The sequence below is a fragment of the Natator depressus genome, chromosome 7 (assembly GCF_965152275.1).
Source record: "Natator depressus isolate rNatDep1 chromosome 7, rNatDep2.hap1, whole genome shotgun sequence".
In the NCBI taxonomy this organism is placed as follows: Eukaryota; Metazoa; Chordata; order Testudines; family Cheloniidae; genus Natator; species Natator depressus.
In genome coordinates this window covers 18531449-18545674 of record NC_134240.1, presented here as the reverse complement: position 1 = coordinate 18545674, position 14226 = coordinate 18531449, and the positions used below count along the sequence as shown (strand labels likewise).

The 14226-nt window shown below is 40.3% G+C and overlaps 1 protein-coding gene and 1 long non-coding RNA gene across 3 annotated transcripts in view; one reads left to right on the top strand and one right to left on the bottom strand.

The window, feature by feature from the left end:
- Positions 1-262: 262 nt before the first annotated feature.
- Positions 263-14226, top strand: part of LOC141990419 (uncharacterized) — a 43314-nt gene continuing 29350 nt past the window's right edge. Inside the window, exons 1-5 of one of the 2 annotated variants that reach the window (XR_012640174.1) lie at positions 263-735; positions 5500-5622; positions 9569-9647; positions 9752-9814; positions 11113-11186. This is a non-coding gene — a long non-coding RNA (uncharacterized LOC141990419). The remainder of the gene's footprint in view (positions 736-5499; positions 5623-9568; positions 9648-9751; positions 9815-11112; positions 11187-14226) is intronic. The other variant, XR_012640175.1, reaches the window with a different exon arrangement.
- Positions 3112-14226, bottom strand: part of IRAK2 (interleukin 1 receptor associated kinase 2) — a 33145-nt gene continuing 22030 nt past the window's right edge. The window contains exons 8-13 of the mRNA XM_074957564.1: positions 13232-13341; positions 10982-11177; positions 9566-9628; positions 7338-7538; positions 6684-7197; positions 3112-6261 (exon numbers count right to left, since the gene is read on the bottom strand). Of these exons, the coding sequence (XP_074813665.1) occupies positions 6137-6261; positions 6684-7197; positions 7338-7538; positions 9566-9628; positions 10982-11177; positions 13232-13341 (1209 nt within the window). The 3' untranslated portion in view covers positions 3112-6136. The remainder of the gene's footprint in view (positions 6262-6683; positions 7198-7337; positions 7539-9565; positions 9629-10981; positions 11178-13231; positions 13342-14226) is intronic.

Here is a 14226-nt window from a genome sequence, read left to right as displayed (position 1 = left end):
GGGGGGGGTCCAGGCTACGGGCCCTGGGTGGAGGGAGCCAGAGAAGGGGCCAGCAGGGGCACCCCCCCTTCTCTCCGCCCGCCCCCTCTCCATCCCTGCGAGCCCCGCCCTGGCGTTCTCATCGCTTCGGCAGGGACAGGCTGCGAAAAGGGGCGCGATCCGGGAGGGGCGGGTCTCTTACCGGCTGGCCCCGCCCCTGCGCTCGCGGGCGCTCAGGCTGGGTCGGAGCGGGTGGCGGGCACTGGGCCCTCGCGGGGCGGTGTCACGTGACCTGCGCCGCAGCAGGGACGGGGGCCTGCCGCGGGCTGCGTGCGCGTGCGGCAGGTTGAAGCCCGCTGCTCTTTCCCTCGTCCCCCGGGGCCTGCCCTGCGCGATGGAAGGGTGTGCCTCAAAAAAGGGGGGGGCGTCCCCTGCCCGGCACTGGACCCCTCCTACTAGCAGTCACGGAGAGCGAGCGTGGCTCAGAACGTTCCCAGGGAGAGGGAGGGGTTTGCAGGAGCCTCTGGGGGCTTTGTGCAATTTCCTGTTGAATTATAAATAAACGTGTGGCTTTTAAACAATGTTCAGTGGGAATGGAGCTCCTAGGTTATGTATGCTGAGACTCAGGGACAAAAGCTATGGGAAAAGCACTGCACAGCAGGCGCTGGGGCAGAGGCCGCCTTTCAGAATTGCTCCCTGGATTGGCTGTCTCCCGCTTCGTGCTTTGGAGCAACACGTTATCCTGGATATTTATAGGTGAGAGGATACTTACAGGCTTGAGCCCTATGGTGTGACTTTGTGGAATTATATAAAGTTTCTGGGGTCAGGTTTTGGAGATGTGGTTTTGTGAGTGTTGTAGTGATAAACTAATTCTTGGTGATTTAATACCTTATTACAAAATAATACAGGCAAAGCAAAATATACTGTGTCACTAAGAAAATACCTGATCTTCTCAGAAGCTACACAAATGTTTTTATACTCACCCAGCCATCCACTTATGTCAGAATGATGTACAGTATAGCATACACAATAAGTGATATATTTTCAGCACAGGGGCTACAGCTTTTACAACCTTTGCAAATTCTTTATAATTTGTTTGCTCTGCCAGTCCATCATTCCATTACCTCTTCTTCTCGCTCCCAGTTATCTTTTTTTCTTCATTCTGTCCATTACACACACTGTCACACTTTTTTTGGTTTTGAGCAAAATTTTTCATTGCCAGCTACATCTGACGAGGTTCTCCAGCCAGCTGTGTGTAGGGGTGAACGGGCGGGGAGCAGTATATAAAAAACACTGAATTCCATAAAGTTTATCAAAGAATGGCAGAATTGAGAGGCAATGTATCATTTGCTGCCAATATTTTCCCCTTTAAAGATACTGTAGTTATTGTCTCTCCTTAAAAATGCACTATTTAAGGATAGATCTTGAAATCCTTAAGCAGGCAAAATTCCTTTTGACTTCAGTGGGAATTTTACATGTGTACTCTCTGCAGTACCATGTCCTAAATGTTTAGTTTGCTAATAGCCATCAATAGAATATTTTGTTTAATAATGGTTGACATATTTCAACTTCATTTCTGTGTTTTCTCACTTTAGGGTAAGGCCTTATAATGTGTTTCAATTTCTTACTTTAGGGAATTTGTTAATAGTTACTAAAATAAATGGTGTTTGTATAATATCTAATGCAAAGTGGAGCCAGGAAAGGATCAATTTGATTCTTAGTAAATGTCTGCTTGTAGAATATCCACCCCTTTCACCACTGCCCAGTAAAAAAAAAAATATAGTTAATTTTGTCAGATGCAAGTTTTGTAACACTAAAGTTTCATTTTAAGATGCAAAATGTTTGTATACAGAGAGCAGATAAAATAGTCTATGAGACCAGAAAAATGTGTGAGTGAGTCTGTTAGAACCACCATTAATATCTTTGGAAAGCTGGCCAGTAATACTTTCTTCATAGATTACGTATTTAAATGCCCTCCTAGCTTAACCACAGGAAATGCTACTTCAACTGGACATCTACATTTACTTTCAGCTTTATATTATACTGACAAGAGACTGAAATTAGCCTAATATGTCCATGAATTTTTAACTTCATCACCAGTCATTAGCACAGAACAGTGGTTTTCAACCAGGGGTATGTGTCCCCTGGGGTATGCAGAGGTCTTTGAGGGGGTCCATCAATACATCTCTAGGCCTTTTCTAGTTTTACAACAGGCTACATAAAAAGCACTAGTGAAGTCAGTACAAACTAAAATTTCATACAGACAAAATGAGAAAGTAAACAATTTTTCAGTAATAGTATGCTGTGACACTTCCTATTTTTATGTCTGATTTTGTAAGCAGGTAGTTTTTAAGTGAGGTGAAACTTGGAGGTATGCAAGACTCCTGAAAGGGGTATAGTAGTCTGGAAAGGTTGAGAACCACTGGCATAGAATGATGCTCAGTCCCTAGTGTTTCATTTCGTTGCACTCTTGCAATGTCCTTAGCTATATGACATTAATTCAGAAATCATCACTGTTATTTTCGATTTGTATTGTGTGACCTGCCTGTGACATTCAGCATGAAGGAGCAATTGTATCAAAATTTAGTACATTTCGTAGTCTCTTTCCCTTCAATTTGGGCTACAACTCCATATGCATACAGCACACTGAGGGACACAAAGCTAAGCTGTGAGAAGTAAATATAATTGATAACTAAAGTAATTATGTCCTAAGACTGAGCCAAGATTGATATAGAGTGAAATCTGTCTTAAGTGACTGCTCAAAGGACCAACAAAAATCAACTGCTTAATAGAAGGGGCCTTCTAAAGAGGATGGAGTAAGTATTGTTTGCATAGCACCTAGCAAAATGAAATCCTGATCTATGACTGGGGGCCCTAGCTGTTACCACAAAACAAATAATAATTGCACTCTGTACAGGTAGGGATACTTTGAGCTGCTCCCTGAAGACAGGAAGTTGCCAAAAAAGGTGGTTTGGAACAATTTTTGCTGTCCTATACATCTTGTAAAGGCAGGACTTACAGAAAGGGCTTTCCCCCCCAAGTTTATTCAAAATATATAGATTTTAATAAAATTCCAGTGTACATTACACTAAGCAAGTTACATAGAGAGGCAAACACTGTATACCCCAAGGTATAAAATAATAGGTCATCCAGGTTATATTACTTCAGAACAGTTAGTGAATATCTTAAAATAAACACTGTATTTATAAAAAATGTCCACATAATTTATTATTTCTTTGTATTTTTAAACCAGTAATAAATTTAATACCAGAAAACATCTAGAAAATATATTTATGGATATTAGCAATTTGATTAGGCACTTCTAGTCAGGAACTTACTATTCAGTTAACTTACTAGTCAGTTACTAGTGTAGGTATCCACCTGAGGACCTGGTATAAGATTGTCACATTGAAAGGATAAGTTAAATTATACTTATTTGCTTCTGGTAGTGCCTACAGTGTGCTAGGCACTGTACAAATAGAAGGCGTGGTCCTTGCCCCAAAAAACTAAAGTCCTGATACTGCACTGGGTAAGGGGTCTAAATTAGCTGTTACTACTCAAGAAAGAGATCTTGGAGTCACTGTGGATAGTTCTCTGAAAACATTCACACAATGTGCAGCAGCAGTCAAAAAAGCAAGCAGAATGTTGGGAATCATTAAGAAAGGGACAGATAAGACAGAAAATATTGCCTCTATATAAATCCATGGTACATCTTGAATACTGTTTGCAAATGTGGTTGCTCCATCTCAAAAAAGATATACTGAAAAAAGTTCAGAAAAGGGCAACAAAAATGATTAGGGGTATGGAATGGCTTCCATATGAGGAGAGATTAATAAGACAGGGACGTTTCAGCTTGGAAAAGAGATGACTAAGGAGGTAGGACTAAAGATTGAAGTGTATAAAATCATGACTGGCGTGGAGAAAGTAAATAAGGAAGTATTATTTACTCCTCATAACACAAGAACTAAGGGTCACCAAATGAAATTAATAGGCAGCAAGTTGAAAACAAAAGGAAGTATTTTTTCACACAACGCACAGTCAGTCTATGGAACTTGGCCAGAGGATGTTGTGAAGGCCAAGACTATAACACGATTCAAAAAAAGAACTAGATAAGTTCATGGAGGATAGGTCCATCAATGGCAATTAGCCAGAATGGGCAGAGATGGTGGCCCTAGCCTCTGTTTGCCAGAAGCTGAGAATGAGCAACAGTGGATAGATCACTTGATGTTCATTCCCTGTGGGGCACCTGGTATTGGCCATTGTTGGAGGACAGGATACTGGGCTAGATTGACCTTTCGTCTCACCCAGTATGGCCATTCTGATGTTCTTAATGTGTGGATGGACTGCTGTGCCTGAACGGACACCCACTGAAATCAGCTACCAATGCAAGAACGAGGCCTTGCACAAGAAAAAGACCAAAGAAAACATACACAACACCCTAGGCAGATGAAAGGTAGTGGACTGGGGCAGATCATGCAAGTTGACAATTGACCTTGCCCCACTTTGGTAAGGCAGTATTTGGACAAAGGCAATATTTGGGTTTTTTAGATATATAGTCTACCACAGTTCCTCCTACCATTGTCAGTTGGCGAGTTACGTGTAGAAGTCTTCATAGAACTAGGTCCTCAGAAGGGACTTGAATGTGAAGGCCTTATTGTACATCTAAGAAAATTATACCTTTCCATAATCACATACAAGGCCCAATCCTGCATTCCTTGCTTGCTCAAATTGTAATGGGAATGTTCCCCAAGTACATATTAGAGGTTACCCACAGCAGAAAGCTGAGCTATATGGTTCCGAAGGTCCTTTTTTCCTATTATAAAGTTTTATTTCCTTATGCTGGATTAGAGGATTCTGTTACAAGGTAAAAGAAAAAAAAGGAGTAAGAATGGCACTGATGTTCTTGAGGAGGTTTCCTCTTGAAAATAAACAGGAGTAGCATCCATGCTTTCTAGTATAATATTTAGCATTTTTCCTCTTCAAAGTGATCACAAACACTGGGCCTAATTCTGCAGCTCTTGGTCAAGTGAGCAGGCACACTGAAATCAGCTACTTCACTAGGACTACTCAAGTGAGTAAAGGCTTCAAGATCCAGCCCTTTAACTAACTAATCTTTAGTTGATTGTTTTAATCATTGCGTCAGGCCCTTTACAAATCCAAACTCAAGTGTTGCATAAAAAATTAAATAGGTTTTAAATTAAAATATTGAATTATATCAAAATCCAAAATATACATTTACAACCAAAGCTACAGTATGAAACAAGTAATCACATTAATAGCACTTAACTAACGTTTGTAAAATGCTATACAACTCTCAAAACAGCCTAGTGAGGTATTAATTTTCTAATCTGCAAAATAGGGTTAAGGCACAGAGAGATTAAATGACTCTCTCAAGGCTACAAAGGGAGTCACTGTACACAGTCTCAGTGTAGCTTTTTGATACTACATTTTCATATGTCACTGATGGTATGCTCTGGAACTGTACATCTAAAATTGTCCAAACATCTGTTTTCAATGCAGTGCAGCTGGAAATGGAATCGTACGGAATTCAGAGAACTTTCCTTAAAAAAAACAAAACACCCACCACATCATCTAGGATATGGAGTGCAATCAAGAACGTGGAATAAGATTATATGAAACTAGGTACATTTTTAGTTACTTGGTTTTGAAAAAATGAAAAGTTCATTGATCACCCTGTGTATGCTAGATGCAATGGATATTACAGTGTACTGCCAACTAGTATGTAATGAATGCCTGCTGTATAGTGTGCAGGATCCTAATTTTTCATAAAAGAAATATATTGTGCACAAATGCTTTGTGAAGTGCAGTGCAAAACAGAGCTTGCCCTAAGCTAATTCAAGCAATTGTCTCAGTTTGCCAATGTTAATTTTTTTCAGCATAGTAAGGCAAGGAGAAAGAGGTCAATGCTAATTTTTCTGATCATAAAAGTTGCATTCTGCTTTAATCTACACTGTAGCAGACGTTCTCTTGGAATCACCTGAGATGTGGCTATTCTTTTTCTCCAAAGAGAGTTAACATGTCTGTTGAAAACATCCTACTTAACCGTACATGAAGTGTGTGGTTTAGCTTTTACCATCTTGCTACCGGAAAAAGATTCCCAATTTCTTCTTCCAAGATGGCATTCCTGATAATTCACTCATATTTGAGACTCAAAGAGTTCAGAGCTGTTTAACTTTTCTTCTTCATATAGTAAAATATTTTCCATAAGCTTCTTTTTTTTATCATTGATCTTTATTTCCCAGGAGGTTTCTTTGGCTAATCCTGCGGGGGGGAAAAAAGGCCCAAATATTTAGCAAAAACCATCTGTGGCTAACGCACTGATATTACATATAATTTGGGAGAGGGGAACCATTCTAAATCGCTTAAATTTGACTTCTAAACAAGAAATTAAATTGAAAAACTAGATTTTAATTGCCTCTATAAATTAATTGGTAACATAATAACCAAGGAGACAAAATATGCTGAAATGTATAAAAGGAAGTGTTTTTTCAAAGACTGCAGGAGTGATCTATCAGTCTTTTTAGGCAGTTATATTTTGCCTATCACCATAGTAGCTGAGCACCTTATATAAATATTGTGGTCATGGTAACACAATTGGAGACATTGTGTCATGATAATTTAATGGTTACATATTGAATGATCTGAACTCAGCCTTTCACTCCCAAAAAATACTTAGGATTTACCTTGTGAAGAACATGAAGGGTCAAGGATTGCATTGGTTGAAGAAACCATTCTTTTTGCAGGAAATACCATTTCCAACGTGTTTTTATTTTCATTGGATGCCACATTTCTTTCTTGGAAGCCACGAGTACATATTTCATCATTTCTCCCGGAATATGAGGATGTGGCATTTTCTGGATCAGTACAGCCACGGCTAGGTGGGCCGTATGCAGAACCCTCCACAGGATCCCAAACAAAACTACTTGATTCATCCGATTCACAAGGGACCTGTGACATCTGTCCATTGTACATTTCAGGTGGCATGACTCTTAGTAAAGGTGGGGATGAATTTGCACACTTCAGGGACCTTGCTGTTGCACTGTCCTCATTGCTATCACCTGAAGAACCATAATTGTAACTAGCTGTCTCATCATCTGTTTCTTCTGGGGTATTAATGGAGAATCCAGAAAAAGTGCTGCCATCAAGAATGCTGTGATCTCTTATTTTATGTTCAGCCATTTCCATCATTTCATACACCTGTTCAGAGCAACAACATCTGGTAAGCAGTTAATCAATCAGTGCCCACATCCTTCTCCTTGGTGGACATTAAAAAAATAATGAAATCACATTTGGCTTAGACCTTGGTATGTAAGACTAGTAGGGCATACAACACTTACCTCTGCTATGTCAAGATTCTTTTTCCGCAGACAAAGGCAGATAGCAGTGGCAAAGTGAACAGCAATTTCTGATGGCAAGTGTCCCACCTTCCTGTCTAGATATTTGCAGCATATTTCCTTGGCAGCAAGATTTTCAAAGGTTTTGTGCTTGGAGCAAGAACTTTCTTTTGCTGCTTGAATTTCATCAGCAATTGCATCTTTCTGTTCAAGAGGAAGAGATACACTGGTTAAGAGGAAAATGATTTGTCAAAGAAAATTATTCATTCCTATCCAACCCTTTAAGAACTTAAGACACTCCGAGTACTTGCTATACCCTGTGTAATGTGCTGGCTAGTGTACGCATACTAGTGCCTCCTAGTGACTGACTTACAAAAGATAAAAGCCCAAGGAAATTCTCCTTTAGCTCGAATGGTAGAAATCTGTGTTTTAACAGCAGAGTCTGATACTCTGTGCTTCATGAGGTCTGTAGGCATGCAGGCAATGCTTCATTACATCAGGCTCCAGCAGTTCCAGGCAGGCCTCTCAATATTATCAGGCCAGTGATAAAAAAAAAAATCAATGCAATGTACAGCAGCCTAAGTGTGTTAATTACCTTTTCTAAACATCCATCAACAAAATCAGAAACCTCTTGTCTCTGCTAATGAACTTATCACTGAGACTTGTCGTCTTCTTCACTTTTGGTATCCATTAGAAAGTTGCTGAAGCATTTAGCAAGGAATGAATGACAAGGCGAGGGATCACTTCCCCTCTTACTCAATGTTTCAGGGGCATGACAGCACAAAAGGAAAGTACCACTTGTGCAAGGGAACAAACAGGGTCTGGTTTTATTCACACAAAAAGGAGCATTCATTTTGTCACAATTAGGTGAACTGACCCAAATTTATTTACAGCTCCAAGTACACATTCAGTGATGTGTCTGTGTACAAAATACTGATGAGTACACCTAGCCATAAATACAGCACATTAGCCCATTATGATTCACCTTCTACTTACGTTTCACTATTCAATGCAGACCTTCCTGATTCAAGAATATGAATAGTTACAATTTCAAAACAGAGCTGCTCCCTCTAAACATGTGGGTATCTAAACGCTAGTGACGTTGCAGCAGCTCATACACAATCAGGAGTAATATTAAAACTGGAGCATTCATTCTGCTCTCATTGACGTGAGCTAGAGTTTTGCCACTGGACTTCAACAGAACCAAAGGTTTGGCTTCTATGCAGCAGCTTTTTAGGAGTTATAAATTTGCCAGTATTACTCCTGTGGGAATTCTGCGCTAAAAAAATTAAAAATTCTGTCCACAGTATTTTAAAATTCTGCATATTTTGTCAAAACAACACAATATAACCACTCTGGTCTTAATTATTTTGGTAATTTATTTCAAAATACCTGTCAACACGTATGTCAACAATACAAACAACAACAAAAAAGATTCCCCTGGAGTACAGAGTTAAAGAAACTCCTATGACAACCCAGTTCTAGTTGTGGGGTGCTGGAGGGGGCTGTATGGGGCCCCAGAGCCCAGACACCCACACCCACCTCCCCCAGAGCCCAGCCATGGGGCTACCCCAGAGCCCAGACACCTGCACTCCCCTCCGCCCACAGCCCAGCCATGGGGCACCCCCCAGCCCAGCCACCAGCACTTCCCTCCTCCCAGAGCCCAGCCACCAGCACTCCCCTTCTCCCAGACCCTAACTTTAGGGCACCCCAAGAGCCCAGACAACTGCACCCTGTCCCCAAAGAGCCCAGCTGTGGGGCAGCCCCCAGCCCAGATACCTGGACTCCCTGGGCCTTTGCACCCCTCCCCCTCCAGCTTCTTTACTGTCCTGCCAGGGGACATGGTGTGGTGCAGCCCTGCCCTTCCTCACCCTTTCCCAGAGCTGGGTCTCCTGGGGTCTCTCCCATCCTGGGAGAATGAGATCAAGCTGGGTACCCAAAGCATGCAGAGCCTCCATTCCTGCCAGGCTGGGTGCTTTGCTCACTGTGAGCTGGGCTCTGCAGAGTCCATTGGCCCCTAGTGGTGGCCAGAAGCTCTGCAGCCCCAATTCTGTGGGAGAAGCATGGAATTCTGCGCAAATTCTGCACTGTGCAGTGGTGCAGAATTCCCCCAGGAGTACAGTATGCAACAAACTCTGTATTTAGTTTTGCACTCAAACTAATTTCATTACAGTAGCACTGTTTGCAAGGGTTACACCAGGCCGGTGTCATTTATTTTGCTTCTCTCTTACCAGATAAATAGGGGTTCTTCCTTCATCCATTGCCTTAGTGCCTGTCAGCATCTCTGCTAAAACCTAGAGAACATTTTTATAGGTAAGACAATTTATTTAGATGGCTTCTTCTAAAAAACTGGACATTGTAACTAAAGGAATATTTACCTGTTAGCTTAAAATGCTCTGTTTTTCCTACATTCTTAGACAAGATGGGCACAAAGCAGCACTCCAGATCTGAATAACCTTTGAGAGAGAGTTTGGAACCAGGTACAGATCCAAATCCATATTTTGTGGCTTGGGCCTATCTTTAAATATTACACTGTAGGGGCAGTAGATGGTCATTCTGTTCTATAAGGTTCACTGAACAGATGTAACAATACTCTATACAGAAATGAAAATTTAAAGTACAACTAGAATTTTAAAAAAATGATATTTTAGGCCATCATATTTATTCTCTCTCAGTGGCTTCTATACCACGTTTGCTTAGTTTTCAAACCGAAAGATGATTTTTCCAAAGTCCAATAGTGCAAATTGAACAAGAACTGAGAACCAAGCTGTGGTCTTTCTGCTTCTTCCACTAAAACCAATAATAAAGATTTTGCAACTAGAATGTAGTGATAATTTTGCAGATTTTGCACAAAGCCGAGTATAATCCAGCTCACTCTAACCCACCCTGTATTGGATTTGGAGGATGAACAGGGTTAAAAACATGTTTGCAACATTCAGTGAAGTCAGCACATGACTTGAACACAGACAAAACTGGCATCTTTACTGAATAAGGTGGTAACATGTTCACATATCCGTTTTTCTGACTATGAGCACCTGACAATACTATATGGTACTGAATTGATCATAACCACACTTTTGAGATTATAGATCATACTCTGACCTTGTGTGGATGGCCCTCTAACAAGATAGAAGGCACTACCTAAACCTATATTCATCATGGATAAATTCAACATAATTTCCTCCTCTCCTTTCATGTGTTGATATGAAGGAGTATCAATTGGTTTCTTGGGAGACAAAGCAGGAAGAACACCTTTGGGAAGATCAGGGATCCAGACCCAGGATCACAGGACTTGGATACACCACAGGCTGGGAAGTTTTTTCTGATGATGTTAACTTCCTTTTGTTCCTATTTATAAACACTAAACTCTGCAGAAAAGATCTTGTAGACTGCAACTATGTTTTTCTCTACTAGCCATTCCATCGAATTATGTGATCTAAATGAGAGTCGCATGTATGCGTTTCAGGGAAGAATTTGGCTCTCTTTCATTGGTTTTTATTGAATGGATATTAAATCTCCAGCTGATCTGAGTGTCTTATGTTTGAAAAACTTGATCAGATATGAGAAAAAAAACCTATGTGCACAGAATATAACCAGATATCTGCAAAAGCAAAGGTTAATATTAAAAAAAAAAAAACCCAACTTACTATTCCACAACCAAAAATGTCAATTTTTGGTGTTAGCTGTCCATGCCTGACAAAATCTTCTGGCAGGTAAGTGAGGGAAGCTTGTAAAACTTTGGTTTTCATCACAGCATAGTCTGATTTTTTTTCCACAGAATACAGTCGGAGACCGGAATGTCCAAGTTTTGGTGTGAAGTTTTCATCCAGCAAAACATTGGAGCTGCATAAAGTAAGACAAATACCAATAGTGATCAATCCATTCACACCGGAATGTAGAGTCTTATGGTAAAATGTGATTTTAGAAAGTACATTTAAGGGCTTCTTTATGCAAATTCTCTTTTAGGGATTCCAGTCTTGTATGTTGAAAAGGGATAATGAATGGAGATATAAATCATAGACCAGAATATTTTGTTTTTTTTTAAAACAAAAATAAAGTCAGACAGTAGCAGTGTTTTCCTCCCATTTAATCTAATTCTACATTGTTTTGTTGTATACATTTTATTGTTTGTTAGCAAATATATAGGGTCATCTTCATTCCTGGTCTAAGTTCCTCGAAAACCATGGATCATCAGGGATTAATTTGGCCCATTTGATTTTGAGTTAAACAGTTTTATGGACTATAGGGAACTCCTCTGTTGAAGAGACCTGAAATTGTTTGTTTTTTTCCCCCATTCTCTGGAAAGATCACAGTGTGTCAGGCAAATCCTGAGTTCTTTTCTCCGCATTTACTCAGTCCTTACTCAGTCCAAATTCTGGTGACCACAATGGACTCCAAATGAGCTCAAAATGAGTTTTGCCTCATCAGAACTGAGCAAGGAACTCAGGACATGGCCCCATGATAAAACAAAGCAAAAAGACCAGATAAATTCTGTAATTTAAAACCTTTCTGCCATCACAAAGAACAGGAGCACTCTGCTTTCCAGCTGCATGGGGATACAAAAAACATTGCCTGACAAAACTGGAAATACATTTTTTCTGATGATTACCGAAAAAGCATATATTAGTCACAGGTTATACCTTGAAAGGCCGCATGCTGTAGGGCACAAGCAAATGGACATTTTGCCCTAACAGATTAATAGATTCTAAGGCCAGAAGGGACCATTGTGATCGAGCCTGACCTACTGGATAACACAGGCTGATGGACTTCCCTGAATTAATTCCTGTTTGTACTAAAGCATATCTTTTAGAAAAACATCCAATCTTAATTCAAAGATTGCCTGTGATGAGTATCAACACAACCCTTGGTAAGAATTTCCAGTTAATTACCCTCACTGTTAAAAACGTGCACTCTGTTTCCAGTCTGAAATGTGTCTAGCTTCAAGCCTTTGAATCTTATTATATATCTTTGTCTGCTAGGTTGAAGAGCCCATTATCAAATTTCTGTTCCCTCAGTAGGTACTTATAGACTGATCAAGTCACCCCTTAGGTCTTTTTCACCTGGAAGTCTACGATTCTATTAACACCAGTGGGAGAAAAACATTGGAGAGTGGAGTTAAATAGATGGTTGAGCACAATGAAGAGTTTATGGTAGTCTGAGGAAAAATCAGCTGTCCTTGAACTTGCATTCCTAAACCCTGATCAAACTTGGAAACCCAAAGGTTAAAAAGAACTAACAGAATGTATATTTTAAGACAGAGCTGTAAACATTATTTTGTATAAGAGTAAGGCTGGGTCTATGCACAAATTTAATACTAATTTAAGTATGTCTGATAGGAGTAAGATTTTTTTTTTTTTAATCAAAATAACCAAATCAGTATAACCCTTGTGTGGTTACAGTTACAACAGTAAAAAAGTGCCTTATACTGATACAACTTATTCCCCTTCCCATATGGGAGTAGCTGTACCAGTATAAACACCTTTATAGTGATATAACTGCATGCACACCAGAGGGGTGGACCGTGGTACCACTTCAACTCTATAGATATAGTTAAGGTGGTACAACTTTCATGTACAGAACAACTCAGACATTTTCAGGGAACAAACAACTCTCCAATACTGGGGAATATGGGGGATATTTGAAATTTTACCTATGGGGAAAAGTGGAAGGGAATGGCGGAAAACACTTCAGAAGAATATACTTTTGCCACACTAAAAAGAGAGGTAAAGGAAATGTGGAGGGGAGACATCAAAAAGAGCAAGAGAACAGGAAGCAGATGTGTGTGGGGAATGATCATATGCAGACTTGAAGACTTTCAGGGATTTCTGTTTTTTGAAATTCTGGAAACAGTTGAATGACAGGGAGTTGCAGATATGTCGATAAGCTAGCAACCCTACCTCTTGACATTCCCATGCAGAATCCCAAAGTTATGGAGATACTGAATGGCTCGGATAAGTCCTATAGAAATTGTGATGCGTTTCTCCCAGGTTAATGGCATAGAACCAACCTGGAAGAAAAGTAGGAAGAGAGTTGGTATGTTTTTCTTTTTATGGAAAGAAGCACAAAACAGTGTTAGTTTTACAAGCAAGAGACTTTCTCCTTCCCTCACTGCAAGCATTGGCAACACACTCACTAACCTAACTGGAAGCAAGATGGGGTAAACGAATCTCATGCTTCAGGGTAGAAACCAATTATGCCGGGGTCAGGAAGGAATCCTCCCACCCTCCACATACAGCACTGCACACTCGGCGTGTTGCATTACATGACGACGGTACGGATGAGGCAGAGATCACTTTCCTCTGGAACACAAGGTATTGCCCACTGCTGGAGGCAGGACAGTCATCTAATCTGGTTCAGTAAATCCTATGTTCCTATTTAAGAATTCACAAGTGTCCTTTCCATTGCCCTGCTAGTTCCCCTGCACAGTGTTCGAACAATGAATTTGAGCATCTCATAAGCTGTGCCCCCTAAAACAGTTGACTTCATACTATATTTCAACACACGACTCTGACAACTGAACACTGTAGTTGATTTTTCAGCAACATATTGCCAAATCTAATGCATATAGTGTTGTATAGCTGCATATTTTACAGTTTCCTTTTTCTGAAGACAGAAGCTGCATGGCAGAAACTCTCAGTACAGGTGACCTGCCTTGTGGCAGAAAACGGATTTATTTGTATGTAAAAAGACTTGCAGCCTTTCCAATACTTGTGACTGATGTATGTTCATGCTCCTTTTTTCTGTTGCTAATGATTCACATGGTGGGGGAGGAAAGGAAAGAAGAGAAGCTACCCTTCCTGTGGGAAAGGTAAAGAAGAGATTCTCTCCCCCCCTGAGTACTGGCAAGGATGTGTTGAATTCTCCTAGAAAACATGAATATAGATCTTGCCCA